The 18,510-nt window shown below is 38.4% G+C and overlaps 1 protein-coding gene and 2 long non-coding RNA genes across 6 annotated transcripts in view; 1 reads left to right on the top strand and 2 right to left on the bottom strand.

The window, feature by feature from the left end:
- PTPRK (protein tyrosine phosphatase receptor type K) overlaps nucleotides 1-4,854 on the top strand; it is a 509,148-nt gene extending 504,294 nt beyond the window's left edge. For all 4 annotated transcript variants that reach the window (XM_069488870.1, XM_069488869.1, XM_069488867.1 and 1 more), the window contains 2 exons: nucleotides 283-418; nucleotides 3,360-4,854. In XM_069488870.1, the coding sequence (XP_069344971.1) occupies nucleotides 283-418; nucleotides 3,360-3,413 (190 nt within the window). In that variant the 3' untranslated portion in view covers nucleotides 3,414-4,854. The remainder of the gene's footprint in view (nucleotides 1-282; nucleotides 419-3,359) is intronic.
- On the bottom strand, nucleotides 333-3,390 carry LOC138395857 (uncharacterized). Its single transcript, XR_011235559.1, has 3 exons — nucleotides 3,326-3,390; nucleotides 1,533-1,706; nucleotides 333-382 (listed from the first exon to the last, which is right to left on the bottom strand). It is a non-coding gene; the product is annotated as an uncharacterized lncRNA (long non-coding RNA).
- LOC138395856 (uncharacterized) lies at nucleotides 3,744-13,037 on the bottom strand. Its single transcript, XR_011235558.1, has 4 exons — nucleotides 12,890-13,037; nucleotides 7,766-7,856; nucleotides 6,276-6,332; nucleotides 3,744-3,807 (listed from the first exon to the last, which is right to left on the bottom strand). It is a non-coding gene; the product is annotated as an uncharacterized lncRNA (long non-coding RNA).
- Between the last annotated feature and the right edge of the window lie 5,473 nt (nucleotides 13,038-18,510).

Here is an 18,510-nt window from a genome sequence, read left to right as displayed (position 1 = left end):
ACACTATCCTGAGCAACCTCTTACAGTTTACAAATGTATCAGAATCACAAGGTATCTAGGTTGCAGCAATCTAGGCCTGTAGCACATTCCTAAGTGAAAGCTACTGAGCTAATCCCATCCTCACGTTTCCTCCTCTCTGCTCTGTACCCATCCTGCACACCTATGAAGCAAAATGAAGACACAAATGGAAAACAATTTAAATTATGTTTTCTTTTCCCAAACATACATGATTGTACAACCTATGGTCATCTAGCATGCTTACTCAAATGCCTTTGCTTACAGAAATGGTGGCGGGCGAAGCGGCATGTTTTGTGCTATAGGCATCGTTGTTGAAATGGTGAAACGGCAAAATGTCGTCGATGTTTTCCACGCGGTGAAGACACTAAGGAACAGCAAGCCAAACATGGTGGAAGCCCCGGTGAGTCCCAGGATCTTAGGCTTAGAAGGGATCTTAGAGATTAGTCATAGATCTGCTTATTGACTGGACGTCACATACACACAGGGAATCAGATGTGAAAATGAGTTGTCATAGGGACTTTCCTATCTAGTTGTTAAATTGCCCCGCATCCCCCTCTACCCATAGAAACTTAATCTCACAAAAATTGTTAATAATGAAAATAACTACTTTCATTTAATTTGGGAAATTTATAGGATTTTTTGCTGCAATAAACTTTGGTGAATGATTCTATGATAAGAATAAATCCTACTATCTAGGCTATATTCTCATTTATTTTTATTTCTTAAAGCATATTGAGTTAACTTGTAAAACATTCATCTATGGGATATACTGATAAGTTACATCAGTATCCTAGAGACCCAATGCTTTTAAAGACAATTGAAATTTATTTTTGTCATTATCTATAATTCATTTTCTGATCAAATTATAAATTTTTAATCTGTCATCACTGACCGTCTACAGCAACTCTTACACCTGTAGAATGAAGTTCACATGACGCTACTCAAATCTGTCAGGGCTCATAAAACAGAACACAGCTTACAAAATAAGAGTGAATAGGTATGTGTTGCCAAGGTTTATCTGGGTGAAGCTGTATGCAGAGTATGAAAGTCAAACCTCTCTACATTTTTTACTTCTGAAGAGAGTTGTCTTTGGGTTACATACATGTGCATCATGGGATCACATTAGAAGCAGCTGTATGGTTTATGCTCACAGAAAAGTAAACCAGAAAAACCAAGGCATCATTGTTGCTTGCCTACATTTATCAAGATGATCAGATAACTAAAATGTGCAATTCAATAAACCTTTAAAGTATTTTTACCACTTCCTGCTCATGGATTGTTCACACAGAAGTTGCATTGCTTCCTGAGACAAAATCTGAAGACTTAGGTTTATACTGTTTCACTTTTACGAGCTGTACCAGACTTCTGCTCCTTCTAAAGTCCCCTTAAAACCCCTTTAACTCCACCCTCAACCCTCAGGGTTATTGCAATTGTCTGGACAAGGTGATGTTGGTTTTGACTGGGGTGCTGGAACTGGAGATGGGGCCTGGGAGTGGATTTGAGGTGGAACTTACAGATCTTCTTACAAACTGGATGGGTAATGGTTGGCTTTAAATTCTTTGCAGTTTGAAGATTTCCTCATGTAAACTCTGCCTCCATGTTTCAAGTGTTCGCATCGTCAGTGGGGTCACTTCTGGCTTCAGAATTCAACTTTTACTTCCAATTTTAACTTTGATTTCTCATCTTTTCTATTAAAAAAAAATCTGGTTAAACTCTGCCATTCTAGAGCCTTCCAAAGAGTTACTATTTTGTGTTCACATTCCATATATCCTGATTAAACAAAAATCAAAGTCTGGGTCTTTATCAATTAATGATTAGTTCAGTGTGTTATGGAGTTGAGCAGAGGAAGCTGGTAAGGAAATTGAGAGTGTAAACAAAATTGCTGGAGATTACCTTAAAGAGACATAACTGTTTTTCCAGGCATTTTTTTAGTTCTTTAGGTGCCCTTGCCGCAGGAGTAGGTTAATTTAAATCATACCTACTTGGTAAGTAGGGTAGGAAGGATAAGGACCTCTTGTGGGAACTTTTAGTACTCTAATTTATTGCTGGAGAGACCTGGAAGTTCACTTTAGAAATATACATTTTAGACTGTTCTCCAATGTAGCCTGAATTTTACCCGCTTAGACTGAGTTGGGAAGTTTTAAATGTTTTACATATTGTAAGTCCTAATTTGTAATATGGTCTTTGAATTTTTCTAAATTCAGGATAATGGAGCAAGTCTATACATGAACTTAGAGGAAAGGCAGTTTTAACTCAAAAATGTTATTGCCAACAAGTTCTCTTAAATATATAAAGGCAGCAGAATAAGTTTTTGGGTATAAATAGGGTCATACATTTTAAGAACCACTAACTGTTCTTGAAAAATTTGCTTACATACTCTGATGAACAAAACCTGTCAAAAATTAATAACTTGAAATTGCAAAATGGCTGTTTAAAATGACTGGCTTTTTTCCTTCTAATCTGAAATATGGAGAAAAATATTTGTACATATTCATAAAATAGAGAAAAAATTAAAAAACCTAACAAACGATCCACGTTAGATTTTTATGTATTACAAGAGAGATTAAGTAACATGGAGAAAGACTATAACAATGTTTTAAGAAAGTAAAATATAAAATTGTGTTTTGAAATATGTAATTATATTCTAAGATTATTATTTCAACCATGCATAAAAAAGGACTGAAGCAAACTAAGGTGCTATTTTAACAATTGCTTCAGAGGATAGAATTATATAGCTCTTTGTATTTTTCTGTGCTGGGAAATTTTTCTCTAAGGACCAGATAGTGCTATTGTAATCAAATAAAAATCTAGACATTAAAAAATTTTGAGAGACAGTATGGGGCAAAGAAAATGTCTTTTTAACATCAACTTCTGTTTTCTTAAAAAGCAGTCATTAGACTTGAATGTAAAATATGTATGTCTACCAGCCTGAGCAAGAGCGAGACCCCATCTCTACTAAAAATAGAAAGAAATTATATGGACAGCTAAAAATATATATAGAAAAAATTAGCCGGGCATGGTGGCACATGCCTGTAGTCCCAGCTACTCAGGAGGCTGAGACAGGAGGATCGCTTGAGCTCAGGAGTTTGAGGTTGCTGTGAGCTAGGCTAACGCCACGGCACTCACTCTAGCCTGGGCAACAGAGTGAGACTCTGTCTCAAAAAACAAAATAAAATAAAATATGTATGTCTAAATGTTAATCTTGTATATAGAAAAAATTCATAATCCTTGAATAATTTAAATTGGTTGTCAAGTTTCATTTGGTAGCTATTATTTATCATTAGTCTTTTTCTTCACTTTTTCTTACCTTTTCTCACCCCTCTTGTTTTAACATCTTTCAGGAGCAGTACCGTTTCTGCTACGATGTAGCTTTGGAGTACCTGGAATCATCTTAGTGGGGTGAGACTTTTTCAGGTACATCCACGCAGAGACCTGTTCATCTGTTGAGCCAGCAGCTGTTGTACCTGTTATACTTGTGCAGAAAGATTTTAATGTGGGGGGTGGGAGACTTTTACATTTGAGAGGTAAAGGTATTTTTCTTATGAAGTTGTGTATCTTAATAAAAAGGACTTAATTAGTTTCTATGACTGTATTAAAGCATCAACATTTCATGCCACATAAATTATATTTAATAAGAACCAGATTCAGATGAGAACTTACCGGTGTTTGTACAGTGAATATGCAGCCTTTTCTCTCTCCTGGTTTCAGTAGAGCAGCTACCACATGTTGCATGAATTAATACTTTCTACGTGGCATTTTCCTTGCTTTTTAAAATGAAAGCTGTTGAATCTTTAAAGGAAGAAGAAAAGCTGTGCAAATTCATAGCAAAGTTCATTTTTTATATGTTTCAAGTGTAGCAGATCTCTATATAAATATATAAATATATATAACTGGCTTATTTTCTTTTAATGTGCAATGATGGCTGGATCATTTAAAGTTCTTTTTAGAAAATAACATAAGCCAAAGACTCAAGTGTAAATATGTCTATATGGAGAAAGCACATTATATTTATTGGTTACTTACATTCCTTTTTTGATGGCTAAAATAGTACCACCACACGATCATTTTTTTTTTTCTGAAGAAAGCTTTTTCTTTAGCTAAAATCAATGGTAAACGATTTTTGTAGATTATTTTTTGTATGTTTTAGTGTAACTAGAGGATAAACTTTTTATTCATAAACCAGGAAGCAATGTTCTTTATAGTGATTCTCTTGTGTACATGCTTGTGAATTAAATTTATGTGAAACACCTTGGCAATTGGGTCTTTTAATATAGGACCAAATTTAAACATTTTGCTGAAAATGTATAGTTTTTCACAATTTCATTAAGTAAATAATGGTTTGGTGGTCAGGTATGAGGAAATGTACACATTAGAAGGCCTCGCTGATGACTTGCAAAATGTTGAACACAGCCTTTAAGCACCATTTAAATTTTAAAGGAATCGATCTTTTCACAGCCTGTGGCCAAGCACCAGTCAAGAAAACAAGATGGCAACATTTATGCTTTGAGGGTCAAGTTTTAGCAAACTGTAAACTGTCAAGGTGATAAAATGTTTCTCTTGATGTTTACATGCACAAGTTTGGATTCTGACCATAGAAAGTGTGAGCAAATCAATGCCAGATTGCTGTTTTGTGCATTGTTCTGGGATTCTCAAGTGAACCTTTCTAAATGTGGTCTTGTTCATATGCTCCATGTAGCTGTAACTTCACATCATCAGCTTGCAGTTTGTTATTGACTGAAGCATTCCAGTGTCCTCTTTCTAGATTGCCAGTTCATGACATGGTGCTTATAAAGATTTAATTAAAGTAAGAATGAAATAAAGTTTTTATAATTACAACAGTTATTGTTTGCACATCATTTTCTCCTTATTTTTCACACCTTCACTACTGAACAACTTATTCCTGTACTCAGTGATACAAGTAAGCCACAGAAGTTCTATTAAAAGAACTTCCAAGCTCTCATTTCTTTCATTTGTATTCTCTTAATTGAATGCCAACAGGTCCAGGTGAGTGGAGGGGAAAAGGCCAGGGCCATTTATTTAGTTTCTATATTTATATGTCACCATCCATTCATCTAATACACAGTTTATTTACAGATGATGAAATTGAAGCTAATGAGAAGGTAAATGATGTGTCAAGAGATTCAAATCTAAGTCTGATTTAGCAGCTCTCTCTTTACCACTAAACATACTATTTCCTCGCTGTTGCAAAAATGAACAAAGAAAATTTGGTACTACATTCTTATTGTTCCTTGTTAATTGATTTTCTCACAAAGCATTGTCATGTACATCTTCAAATTCCCCTTTGCTATGTATATTATAATATTTGTGAGTTTCATTAGTAAAAAATTCAGATAAAGCAACTTTCTCTTTTCCTAGGAATGCTAATTTCCATTTCAACATGGAAGCATTAACAAAAACTCCACAAACTCAACCCAGATTTCTTCACCCAGTAATATTATGTTAATCCTATGGTGGGTTCTGTTTTACTGTGTGACCCTGATTTCATTTCTATTCACGTGATTGCACCACACACAATCAAATTCACCATGACTACAACTGTCCACAAAGATCAGAGATCCATGTGGCCTCCAAAATTCAAGCAAAGAACAAATGGAGTCCTCTTTGTTAATACAATAGGAAGTAAAAATGTAATGCTTTGGGCACCAAAGAGGCCAGTTCATCAGGCAACAATGGGAGGAGGGCCTAAACCCATTTTTTTCAAAACTCCTTTCAGAGCTCATACACTTCATGCTTGTAAGGAGCTCCCTCAGTAGTCCTGTGCATGGCCATGTCCCTCACCCCGACCCAGCCATGTCCTTCCAGACAGATGTCCTGGCAGAGTACTACATGCTTTTCATAGTTAAGGGCTTTCTACCCCTATATCCAGTCATAAAGTTGAATTTTACAGTGCCCCATCCTGTAATTACTACTAAGAAAAGGTTGGAAGTGTGTGGACCGGAGACACACAAGCAACTGGAAATTTGTGAGTTTTAACCAAGCATTCCTGTAAATAAGTATTTAGCCCCCTAGTTAGGGCTGCTCCTTGGCCTTTTCTAAATAGTCTTTGGAGAAAGGAAAGGACTTTGGATGATGGTGTTGCTATGTTGAAGCCAAATGATCTCTGATATTGAGAGACAAAAAGGAAGATATTTTTGCCTGGACATGGAGAGAACACGACGTTTACCTCTACACTGATGTGCTGATATGCTCATTCAATATTCATCTTATCAAATATCTCTTGGATTTCAGGCACTCACGTGATAAGCTTGGAAATCAGACACCAACAGCTGCTCCTTTTCAAATCTCTTCTGTTCCTACAAAATGATGTAAAGAAAGAGGTTCTTAGCATCTAAAAAACTGCTAGACACTAATATATATTAAGATGCAGGGCAGCAATGGCTGGCTGTAGTTCAACTGGAAACATGAGATGGACAGTCTGCTACCTTTGGAAGACTTACCTTTGAGATTTGCCTAACTTTCATGGGGGAGTGATATGGTACATTTATATTTTATTTCTTTGCACTTTGGCAATCATTCTTGTTCATTTAAAAAAAATCCAGAAATCAATATTCTGTCACATAACCCAGTGTGATATGTAATATATATCCGATAAAATGTTTCCATAGGCAGAAACCTCTCAGCCTTCCTAGACTCATTTCACTGTTTCAGTAAACACCCCTATTTAATGTAGGATCAGTGTGTTAGTTTATTCAACACTATACTAAGTGAAGACAGAAGACAGTTAACTGTGCCTCCCTTAACAATTTCTACTACATAGCATTTCATAAAGCCTCCCCATAGCTTAGAGAGGCTTGGAGTAGGAGAGATACCTGAATTTGTTCACAACTCTGGTCTATTCAAGCAGTCTGCAGAGTATTAGAATATTATCTCTCTGAAACTAAAAGGAAAAGCCCCGTTTTGGGAGGTACTTTAAGTAAGCTATAAATGGCTTCCAGAATATAAATTGTCCAAAAATCAATGGAAATGTGGTAGACATATGACACTTACGAATTTCCAGCGTCCTGCAAAACGAATTGAAATGCTAACCTGGATGATAACAAACACCACAGAGACCCTATTGTTAACAAATCCTGAAAGAACCAGCAGAGGGGGGTTTCTACACCACTGAAGCAAACAGCTCCCTACAGAATATCTGAAAGCTCTTTCTTTAACGTTAAGACTATGTTGAGACTAATTAACCACATCAAAATAAATCAGCACTCAATTTTCTGTGTTAGATTTCAACTATTATAGATCATTTTCTACAACTGGCAGGTGCATCGTGAGAGATGTTATCTGTCATAAAATGTTTTCTCCCACTCCCTTTCCCTGAGCAGATTTTATTAGTCTTTTAAGTTTTACTAGTCATGATTCAGTCAGGGGTATATAGCATTTAGGCCAAAAAAAATCAAACCCCTCAGTACTTAGATGCAATCTATGCAATCTATTCAGATGTAGAATATGAACAAAAGGAATATCGGAGTTACCAGTGAGTCCTTTTCTTAAATAGAAATTAGAATGTACAGATAGGCAGAGGCCACACATTTAGACTATGGTGCATTGTGTCAAAAACAAAGTCTAACTGGGAAAGTATAGAAAATGTGATTGTAATGACAGCCACTTGTTATTTATTGAGAAAGGAGTAGCAAACTCATGCCTGCAAGGTAAACACAGGTACTATGAGTGCAGGAAGTGGGCCACGTGTGTTTAAGAATAGTCACTCAGAGCTGGGCACAGGGGCACACACCTGTAATCCCAGCTACTCAGGAGGCTGTGATGGGAGGATCACTTGCGCCTGGAAGTTCAAGACCAGCCTGGGCAACTTACTGAGACCTCATCTAAAAAAAAAAAAGAAAGAAAAAGAATGGTTATATTATTACAAAAAACATCCTTAAATGGTACATTCTTTTCTAGTAGGAATATTTTTCATCTCTACAGAAATATAGTTTCCTATTTTTTTAAACACATATTCCTCTTGATTCTTCTTATATTTTCCTACTTTTGATTAAAAAACGAATACTAGATATTCTGTCCTCTTCAGCTCCACTATAAGAAACACGAAAGTGTGGCTGATGATAAACAGATGGCAACTTCTGTTTGATATGGGGACCAGAGAGGATGATGGGAGGAGGCCCATCCCGCATGGACTCAAAAGCACACTCAGTGCCAAAGAGAATGGCACATACCTCCCAGCAGCCTTTGCTGCATGAGAATATGGACTAAATAGTGCCCATTTTCTCAAGAAAGCATAGAAATAAAAATTTTTAGATTAATTTTAAAATTTTTTGAGTGTTAACAACCAATTAAATTAAATTAAAAAAAAAAAACCAAAAAAAAAACCTCTGGCCCAACTCTGTGCAGAGTAAGACCTGTCTGAAGGAATACGTTTGCTGTGGTTGTATAAGAGCTGCAGCCTCCCGGTCTGTGACCTCCATTAACAGAACCACCTATTTTACTGTTTTGATCTTTTTAAGATGTTTTAAAAGAAACGTGAATTTTAGTTGTCTTGAAATAGCCATCACTATTTTTTCTTATTTGCCTTATTTTCTCACATACTTTTTTTTAAAAAATGTGTGTAGATGAACCTCAACTCCTACGATAAATACAAAACAACAACACGATTGGTATCTCTTTCTTCTCCCTTGTACCTGGACTAAATTTAGAAAATAACACACACATTTTACCTAGTAAGCATCCCCCAAAATGATGACGAGAAAATTAATTCTTCTGGAAATAATAGTATTGAGAACTCAAAAGAGGAGCACTGGTTCCGTGAGCCATGGGATGGCCTGAACCGTTTTAGTCACAAGCGCAGAATAGCATCTGCGGAAGCACCACGTTTCTGAATTGTGATGGTGCCTGCTGACGTCCGTGGCAGGTGCAAAATAGTTTGGGCTCTTGCCAGCTCACGGTGGGAACCTGAACTCTAGCTCTATAAATCTAATCACCTGAGGCACAGTCAGCAGACCGAATTTTATTTTTTTTTTCACCTTCGTGTTATATTCTTGGAATAAGAGAGTATGTGTTGATTAAGTACTTATTTTCCAATGTCAAGTTTTTTATTGCCTGTGATCAACTGTGGTCGTTGAGGGAAAATATCCACTTTCACATAAGAAACCAGAGCATTGATTTTCTCCATGAAATGATAGAATGTTAGGGGGACATTAGAAATTATCAAATTCAGTGCCTTTATTGTCAAGAAATTAAACCTAAATTAAAGGGCCACATGATAAATATTTTAAGCTTTGCAGCCTATTGGTCTCGGTTATCTTTTCAGCTAGAGACCTCCCCTTAAAGATTGGGTTAAAAAGGTCCTTCAAACAAAAAGGAAATGATAAAAGTTTTCAAGCATCAGGAAGGAAGAAACAATGGAAAGAGCAGAATTGAGGATACATACAAAAGCATATCCTTTTTACATATTTTCTAAGTCATATTTGATTGAAACAAAATGTTAACACCATCTGATATTCAATAAAATGGTTAAAATGGAAAACAAAAAGGGATCTGAGAAGTAAGGTTTTTATACTTCACCCAAAGTGGTAAAATATCGATACCACTAGATTGTAATAAATCATATGTTTATTAGAATATTCAGAAACCACTACGAAAATTATGCCAAGAGATATATGTTCACATAACTCACAGGAAAGTAAGGAAAGAGAAAAAGATGAATAAGAACCAGAGACAATAGATAAAAAATGACAGGCTTTATTGCTAAAATAGTCAGTGCCAATAAAAATATGGAAACTGACAGATTGGATAAAAAGCAACAACAAAAAAAAAATCATGACCCAACTGTATACTATCTACAAGAAACTTGTTGTGGCTACTTTTTTGCTCCCAAGCTGGGCAGTGAAGGAATGAATGATTACTGGAAACAGTGTTTCGAGAGAAGGGGAGAGACCAAAATCTAAAGGAGAAAATGGCCTCCTCAGCTAAATTCCTCCCGTATTTATTTCCAAGAACACATGCAAAGGGTCAGGGCCATTTGTTAATTTTTTTTTAAACAACTTCCATACAGGTCAGCTGTTTTCAGCTGACCTTTGCACTCTGAAAACAAGCAGCTTCAGGCAGGCGTTTTCGCCTGACCCTTCATTCACCCTGCTCACATTCTTTCCATCCACCCTTCTAGACCCAGCCCCTGCATGTCCCCCTTTTTGTATATTTAAAATTAGAGATGGGGAGTGAGTAGAAGATGTAAGCTTCAGCCAGTGTCTCTTCATAATGGCATTGGGAGGTCATCAATTGGCAGTTCCCTCTTGACTACTATAATGGGCAACAATAGCCAAATACACCAGAAAAGTGTTCCCTGGGGTAGGAGGAGCCCCCCGTTGTGTCATCATAGCAGAGGCCTGTGTCTCTAGTTGTTTCAATTGACCCCACGTGATGCTGGGCACCGTCATGGTGTTACCTGTCTGCCGCTGCGGGACCCCCATGGGCAGCAGCTAGAAGGAGAGACGTGGAAGTCTGAACACAAGCATATCCACTTCCCCATGTTAACACATTAGTGGAACATACACAGTAGGAAACGAGACAATCAACAGCATTATTTCCTTCTGTCAGAGGTCCAGGCAAAGGGGTATGAACATGAATATGAGAAATAAAGAGGGGGTGTCGCCGGATAGCTAATAAGCACTGCAGAATAAGGAATTGAAGTTTGAGTAGGTATATCCTTAATAGCATTTTTGATATGGAAAACAGAATAGAATACGTAATGGGAGTCCATGATGTTTAGGGGTTCTAATGCAAATGTTTTTAAAGCTAACATGAGAGCCCCTAATGCTGCTTGTTGAGTGGAGGGAAAACCGGAGGTGGATAAATATTTCCAGTCACCATCTTTCCTTCCAATTCCTGCTTTAGATGATCATCCTGAGCCTACTATGAACACTGTCCGGGTGGCGGGAAGAGGTGCAAGAGAGAGTTTTGTAGGCAGTTGTACAGGAAGTTAGGAGAGAGTGGAGAGAAGCTTCTCAGAGGGCTAATGGAAGGAAAGAGAACCTACATAACTTGCAAGGGCTGATTGCTGAAGTAAAGAATTATGTAAAGTTGCTTCGAAGTCATTTTTAGGAATAGGGAGATACATAGTGTGTGGATCTAATCCAAGCAATTGTTGTATATGACAGTGTCCCTCAATAATCAAAGGGGCAAAGAGATCTAGAGGGGGAGAAAAGGTTTTGAAGGGAGTGTGAGGTAGAAATAGGCATTCCAAAGGAGCAATGTGAGGTGTTAACTGGCCTGTAAGAGCAGTTGGAGATAGGGGGGTGTTGAAGATAAATAAAAGTTTGTCTGGTCCATGTGTGACAGCTAACAGCAATTAAGGGCTTTGTTGATAGCGTGGAATTCCTGTAATGCCAGAGATGCTAGTGAACGTGGTGAAGATGGATCTGGATCACCCTTTAATGTATTAGTAAGATGATGTATTTGTTGGTTAGTAATTCCTAAAGTGGGACATCTCCAATTCACATGTCCCAAAAGTTGTTATAATGACTGTAGTGTCAGGGTAGAGGGCAAGGAGATTGCCATTTGTTAGGGTCACAGTGAAAAGTGAAAAAAGATAAGCAAGATAGCACCAGGGTTGGGTAAATTGCACTTTGGGGCAATTTGCAGCCCGTGGACAGCAGTATGAACAAACAATAATTCTGCTTGAGTAGGAGCTGCTAATAATATGTCATCCATATAGTGGTAGATGATAATGGATGGGAACAGGCACCGAGAAGGGAGTAGGGCTTGATGAACATAATATTGACAAATAGTGGGGCTATTTAATATCCTTTATGGAAAGACTTTCCAGTGATACCTGTCGACCAGATGGGCATTATAATAACTGGGAACAGAAAATTCAAATTTCTCCCGGTCTTGTTTCACTAGAGGAATTGTGAAAAAACAATCTTTTAAATGAATTACAATCAAAGGCCAATCTCTTGGAATTAACGACAGCTGGGAAGACCAGATTGTAGAGGTCCCATGGGCACTATAATAGCATTAAGAGCTCTTAGGTCCTGTAGTAAACGCCACTTATTGTTCTTTTTAGTATGTAGAATACAGAAGTGTTCCATGGGCTTAGGGAAGATTCTATACGTCCTGCTTTAAGTTGGTCCTGGACAAGAGATTTTAAATGTTTTAGTTTATCCTGCTTAATGGGCCACTGCTCTACCCAAATGGGCGAATTAGTAGTCCATATAAAGGTGTGGGTTGTATTCGATGCACCTGAGCAGTGGGCCCCTAATGAGAAGGCTGGGTAGTTAGAAGAAAATTCTGTTGTTCTAGCAAATCTCATCCTCATAAAGTTTGACCCTCTCGTAGGCAATGTGGAAAAGCAGATGGTTTACCAGGGGAGGAACAGAGATCCCCTTTGAGAGAGGGATGAGGAGGTAGCTGCTCCTCCTGTTGAGCCCACAGAAGGCGATGGTGGGGAGAATGGCTCAGGATTTGGGAATTTTATGGCAGGGGAGGCTGGCTTCTCCCACGGAGCAGACAGCAGAGGAGGAGGAGCGGGCTCCAACGAATCAGAACCGGTAGGAACATATAAGCAAGTCAGCGCTGTTTGCAGCAGACTCCATGTAGTTAACATAGCAGGTGACACAGGAACCCCCTGCTCAAAATTCTTCTTAAACTTCCCTACTCCTTCCCGGAGTTCTAAATCTAACATGCCCTATCTGGGAACCTGGGGCAATGTTGTCTTACTGAGAGCATAAGAGTTGTTGCAAAGCTTTTGGATGGACAGAACCCTGGGCAGCTATTAAGAGTTGCTGCCAAGTGCACACATGATTTTGCTGACCTTTTGTCAGGTGCTGCCCCATATTAGAAATCCCCTTCTGAAACTACATGCGTTGGTCCCTTTCCCAAAGCAGCAGGCAGGACTGTCCCTTACCGGAATGATTCCCCCTTGTAGTTCCAAGGATGAGAAACGATCACTGCTGGCATGGATTCCTGAATCACGTCGGGCATCACCACTTCTTGTGGCTACTTTTTTTGCTCTGGAGCTCGGCAGCAAAGGAATGAACCATTACTCGAGAGAAGAGGAGAGACCAACATCCAAAGGAGAAAATGGCCTCCTCAGTGAAGGTCCTCCCCATATTTATATCCAGGGACACGTGCAAACAGTCAGGGCTGTTTGTTAATTTTTTTAACAACTTCCATACAGGTCAGCTGTTCTCAGCTGATCTTTGCACTCAGCAAACAAGCAACTTTGGGCAGGCATTTTCACCTGACCCTTCATTCACCTTGCTCACGTTCTTTCCATCCATGCATCCTTTCTTTCCATATAGGTCAGCTGTTTTCAGCTGACCTTTGCAGTCTGCAAACAAGCATTTTCGAGCAGGCGTCTTAGCCTGACCCTTCATTCACCTTGCTCACGTTCTTTCCATCCATCCATCCATCCTTCTAGGCCCAGCACTTACAGAAACCCACTTCATAGTAAATGAAATGGGTAGGTTGAGAGTAAAAGAAAGGAAAAGAGTATATATCATGCAATCAGTCAATTTAAAAAATCTTGAGTAGCTATGTTAACATCTGCTAAAGTAGACTTCTGAAGAAGTAAAATTGCTACAGGCATAAAGGGACATTACATAATGATAAAAGGATAAATCCACAAGGAAGACATAATAATGATGCTAAATGTATACACACCAAACCTCAGAGCCTCAAAACACATAAGGCAAAAACTGATAGAAATGAAAGAAGTAGACGAATCTATGATTATGGTTGGAAATGTCAAATTCCCCTCTCTGCAACTGCCTCCAAATATATTTATATTCACATAAAAATTTGTACATCAGTGTTTATAGCAGCTTTATTCATAATAGCCAAAAACTGGAAATAGCCTAGGGGTGAAGGGTTAAACAAATTGTGGTATATCCATACTATAAAATACCACTAGCAATAAAAAGAAATAAATTATTGACATAGACTACAACTTGGATGAATCCCCAGGAAATTAGGCTGAGTGAAAAACAGCCAATCCAAAAAGGGTACATGATTTCTTACACTTGTACATGTACATGATTCAAAGGTTATCTGATTCCATTTCTGTAACATTTTTGTAATGACCGATGTTTAGAAATGGAGAACAAATAAGTATTGCCAGGAATTAGGAATGGGGGTAGGGTGGGTGTATGGGAGGTGGATGTAGTAATAACAGTGCAACACAAGGGATTCTTGTGATGCTGGAACTATCTTTACTGTGATAGTGGATGCATGAACCTAAGTGTGACAGAATCGTGTAGAACTACACAGAGACAGACACAAATGAGCAAAAGTAAAACTGGATGAATCTGAATAACACTGGTGAATTGTATCAATGACTATGTTCTGGTTGTGCTATTGTACTTTAGTTTTGGACAAAAAAGAGAGAGAGAGACAGTCCAAACCTCCCTGAAAGATGAGAATCAAAGCAGGAGATTCTTCTGCTGACTTTGAAGAAGTTTCTAAGTTGCAAGGAGCAGGCCCTTAACAAATGGCAGTTTACATCTTCAAAGACTGCAAGGGCTTCTAAGAGCTGAGAGTAGCCCGAGTAGCCAGCAAGAATTAAGGACTCTAGTCCTACAACCACAAGCAACTGTATTCTGCCAACAACATCATGAACTTAGAAGAGGACCACAAGTTCTGGAAAGGAAGGCACCTAGATTTCAGCTTTGCAGAGGACCCAGCTAAGTCATGCCCAGACTTCCTAGCCACCAAAACTGTGAGGTAATAAGTGTATGCTCATTTTTTTAAGCTTGTGATAATTAGTTACATTGCATGAAAAACTGATACAAGGGGAAGTAAAAGTGGAAAAATATATATAATTAATGTATATAAAAATAAACGTTACAAACAAGAAAATATGCATAGCTACTAGAGTTCTCATTTCTGTAACTGGTCATGAGGCCATGGCTGGGTATTTATGGCTTCCTTTTCATGGGATACAGGCCCATTGCCCCATGGCCCTCAGCCAGCACCTTAGGGTGTGGCAACCCAAATCTCAGTTTCTGAAGGGTCAGAAACATTGGTGGTGCTGCTTGTATAGGGTTACTTTAATTTTCCATAACTTATTACTGGATATGGAAATACTAAGAGGTTGCATTAGTTTCCCAGGGCTACTGTAACAAATTACCACCATCTTGGTGGCTTCAAACAATGGAAATGTAGCCTCTCACTGTTCTGGACGCTAGAAGTCCGAGATCAAGGTAGTGGCAGGGTTGATTCCTTTTTGAAGCTCTGAGGGAGAATCTGTCCCATGCCTCTCTCCAAGCCTCTGGTGATTGCCTGTGATCCTTAGCATTCCTTAACTTGTAGACATATCACTTCATCTCTGCCTCCACCTTCACGTGGACATCTCCTCTGTGTTCTTCCTCTTTTTCCGTGTCTTCTCCTCTTTTTTGAGGACACTTGTCACTGGATTTAGGGCTCACTCTAATAAACCAGGATGATCTCACTCCAAAATCCTTAACTTAATTAAAACTGTGAAGACTCTTTTTCCAAATAAGATTACATTCATATTTGGATAGCCATATCTTTCTGGGGGCTGCCATTCAAGCTACTATACTGGTGTTCCAGAAAATACCTTGAATTCTAAACATTGTTATTCCTGGCCCTAGCAACCATATTTATACTCGATAATTAGGATTAATAACCCAATGAGTACAAAAACATAACACCCCCCACCCATCCCCTCGCCTCTTTAATTGAAGAGAAGCCTAGAAGGCCAGGTGGCAGACTTAACTTCCAGCTCAGTGAAACATTATTGTGTCCTCTGAGAAATAAAACTCCAAGATCAATAAAGCCAAAGTGTCAGGAATGGAAAGCGGAAAACTGTGACTGCTTTATTGGCCATACTATTGAGAAGAATCTCTCCTACTTTCACTCCTTGTTTCAATTTCCTCTACCCCTGGTCCAGTCAACCAGGGCCAGAAAGCACAGACATAGGCATGGGAGGGAACCATTTGGATCCAGAAAGCCACCACTCCTAGAAACCCTGAGATACAGGTGCACATGTATGTATATGTTGACATATTTCTAATATGCTTCCAAAGACATACCCCACTATACATATAATCCAACTATATCCAATGTATAACTATAAAACTCTTCAGGCCGGGAGCGGTGGCTCACGCTTGTAATCCTAGCACTCTGGGAGGCCGAGGTGGGTGGATCGCTCGAGGTCAGGAGTTCGAGACCAGCCTGAGCAAGAGCGAGACCCTGTCTCTACTAAAAATAGAAAGAAATTATATGGCCAACTAAAAATATATATCGAAAAAATTAGCCGGGCATAGTGGCGCATGCCTGTAGTCCCAGCTACTGGGGAGGCTGAGGCAATAGGATTGCTTGAGCCCAGGAGTTTGAGGTTGCTGTGAGCTAGGCTGACGCCACAGCACTCACTCTAGCCAGGGCAACAAAGCGACACTCTGTCTCAAAAAAATAAAATAAAATAAAATAAAATTCTTCAACCATTCCCCAGTGGTAGATAATCCAAATAAATAAATCCTATTAAAATGGTTTTTATCAAAAAGGCAATAACAAATGCTTCCAAGGATGTGGAGAAAAGAGAACCCTCATACACTGTTGGTAGGAATGTAGATTAGTGCAAGCACTATGGAGAACAGTATGGAGGTTCTCCAAAAAACTAAAAATAGAACTACCATATGACCCAGCAATACCACTGATAGGCATATATCCAAAAGAAAGGAATTCAGTATATAGAAAAGATATTTGCACTCCCATGTTTATTGTAGCACTATTCACAATATCCAAGATTTAGAATCAACCTAATTATCCATCAGTGGATGAATGGATAAAAAAAAGTTGGCACATGTACACAATGGAATATTATATAGCTACAAAAAGAAAGAAATCCTGCCATTTGCAACAGGGATGGAACTGGAGAACATTATGTTGAGTGAAATAAGCCAAGTAGAAAAAGACAAATCTTGCATATTCTCACCATATGTGGGAGCTAAATATTAAAAACAATTGATCTCATGGAGACAGAGAGTAGAATGATGGTTACCAGAGGCTGGGAAGAATGGGGGTGGGGGTAGGCATAAAGTAGGATGATGAATGGGTGCAAAAAAATGATTACATAGATAGAATGAGCAATAGTTGATAGCACAACAAAGTGACTATAATCAACAATAAGTTAGAATATACTTTTAAATAACTAAAAGAGTGGAATTGGAATGTTCCTAACATGGAAATGTTAAATGCCTGAGGTGATAGATAACACAGTTACCCTTATTTGATTAATTCACATTGTATGCCCATATCAAAACATCACATGTACCCTATGAATATATACAACTATTATGTACCCATAAAAATTAATTTTTTAAAAAAAATTAGGTAGTCATTAACCCGAGTCCATATCTCTTTTTCAAATGGAAAAAGTATCCTTTTGTAACATATTCCTTTTCTTACTGTTGAAGTAATAGTATCCAAAGGAAAGAGAATATGAAACAGGGTTTAAATCAAAATCTTGTACTTGTCTAAAACCAAATCCAAGGAAATAAAATGAGCTATGGAAGAGAGAAAGACCAAACTAAACATATACATCAAATAAACAAGACAAATGTAGGATTATGATATGCAGAGTGATTACAAAAGGGTGATATTTCACCAAGTGACCCAGATATCTGAAGACAGTAAAGGAGAGGAGCCTTTCAATTCACAGCACTACAATGGGAAGAAGCTGGTGTATACAAGAAAGACAAAGTGGCCAGTGAGCCTGGCACACACTGAGGACAGTGGTGCAGCGTGAGGTCAGCGGAAGTGGTCCACAGCATACAGGGATTTGTCAGCCAGAGCCAAGTGTTTGGATATATTTATTCATTGTTGTCCTCCATTCTCTCCACCCTCGTACTGCATAATCCAGAGCCTAATGCATTGCATTGCACATGGTAGGTTTCAATAAATGTTTATTAGGTATGATTTAAGCCAGCCTTAGAATCCAGGCTTCTTTCGTGTTTTCCTCACTACATCATATAGTGTCTCTGCTTCTAAAAAGGCAGACAAATAAATGAAACCCCAGGCCTCTGCTCCTGGGAACTTTCCAGGATTATCCTTTGAGTACACTGGGTAGCTCATTCCCTTAAGTACTTTGGCACTTCATTTATAGTATTCATGAATTCAATGAGCTCTTTAGTAAGTAATTTCACTCAGGACCATGAGAAACAAAAAATAAATCTAGGTCTAAAGAGACTATGGCATTCAGCCAGTTCAACATCACGGATTGAATACAGACAAAATCTTCCTCCACTCCAGTCCAAACTCATAAATGATAGCAACATATAAACATATTTTATAAACATGGAGCCTGCTGTGAAAACTAGAAAAAAAAATCTCATAAATCAGAAGTGGATAGGCTTACCTACAAACTAAAAAGATAGAAAGTGAGCTGGGGGTGTCAGGAAAGATAGGCAGGACCTGAGCCAAACTGCATCTGTGCAGCTGGGACCTGAACCACACCTGGCAGGAAAACATGCTCTTGCCTGAGAGATGGAGTCACCCACCTGTACC

The sequence above is a fragment of the Eulemur rufifrons genome, chromosome 15 (genome assembly GCF_041146395.1).
Source record: "Eulemur rufifrons isolate Redbay chromosome 15, OSU_ERuf_1, whole genome shotgun sequence".
NCBI lineage: Eukaryota > Metazoa > Chordata > Mammalia > Primates > Lemuridae > Eulemur > Eulemur rufifrons.
The sequence above is the reverse complement of the archived record's forward strand: the minus strand, read 5'-3'. Positions and strand labels throughout refer to the sequence as shown.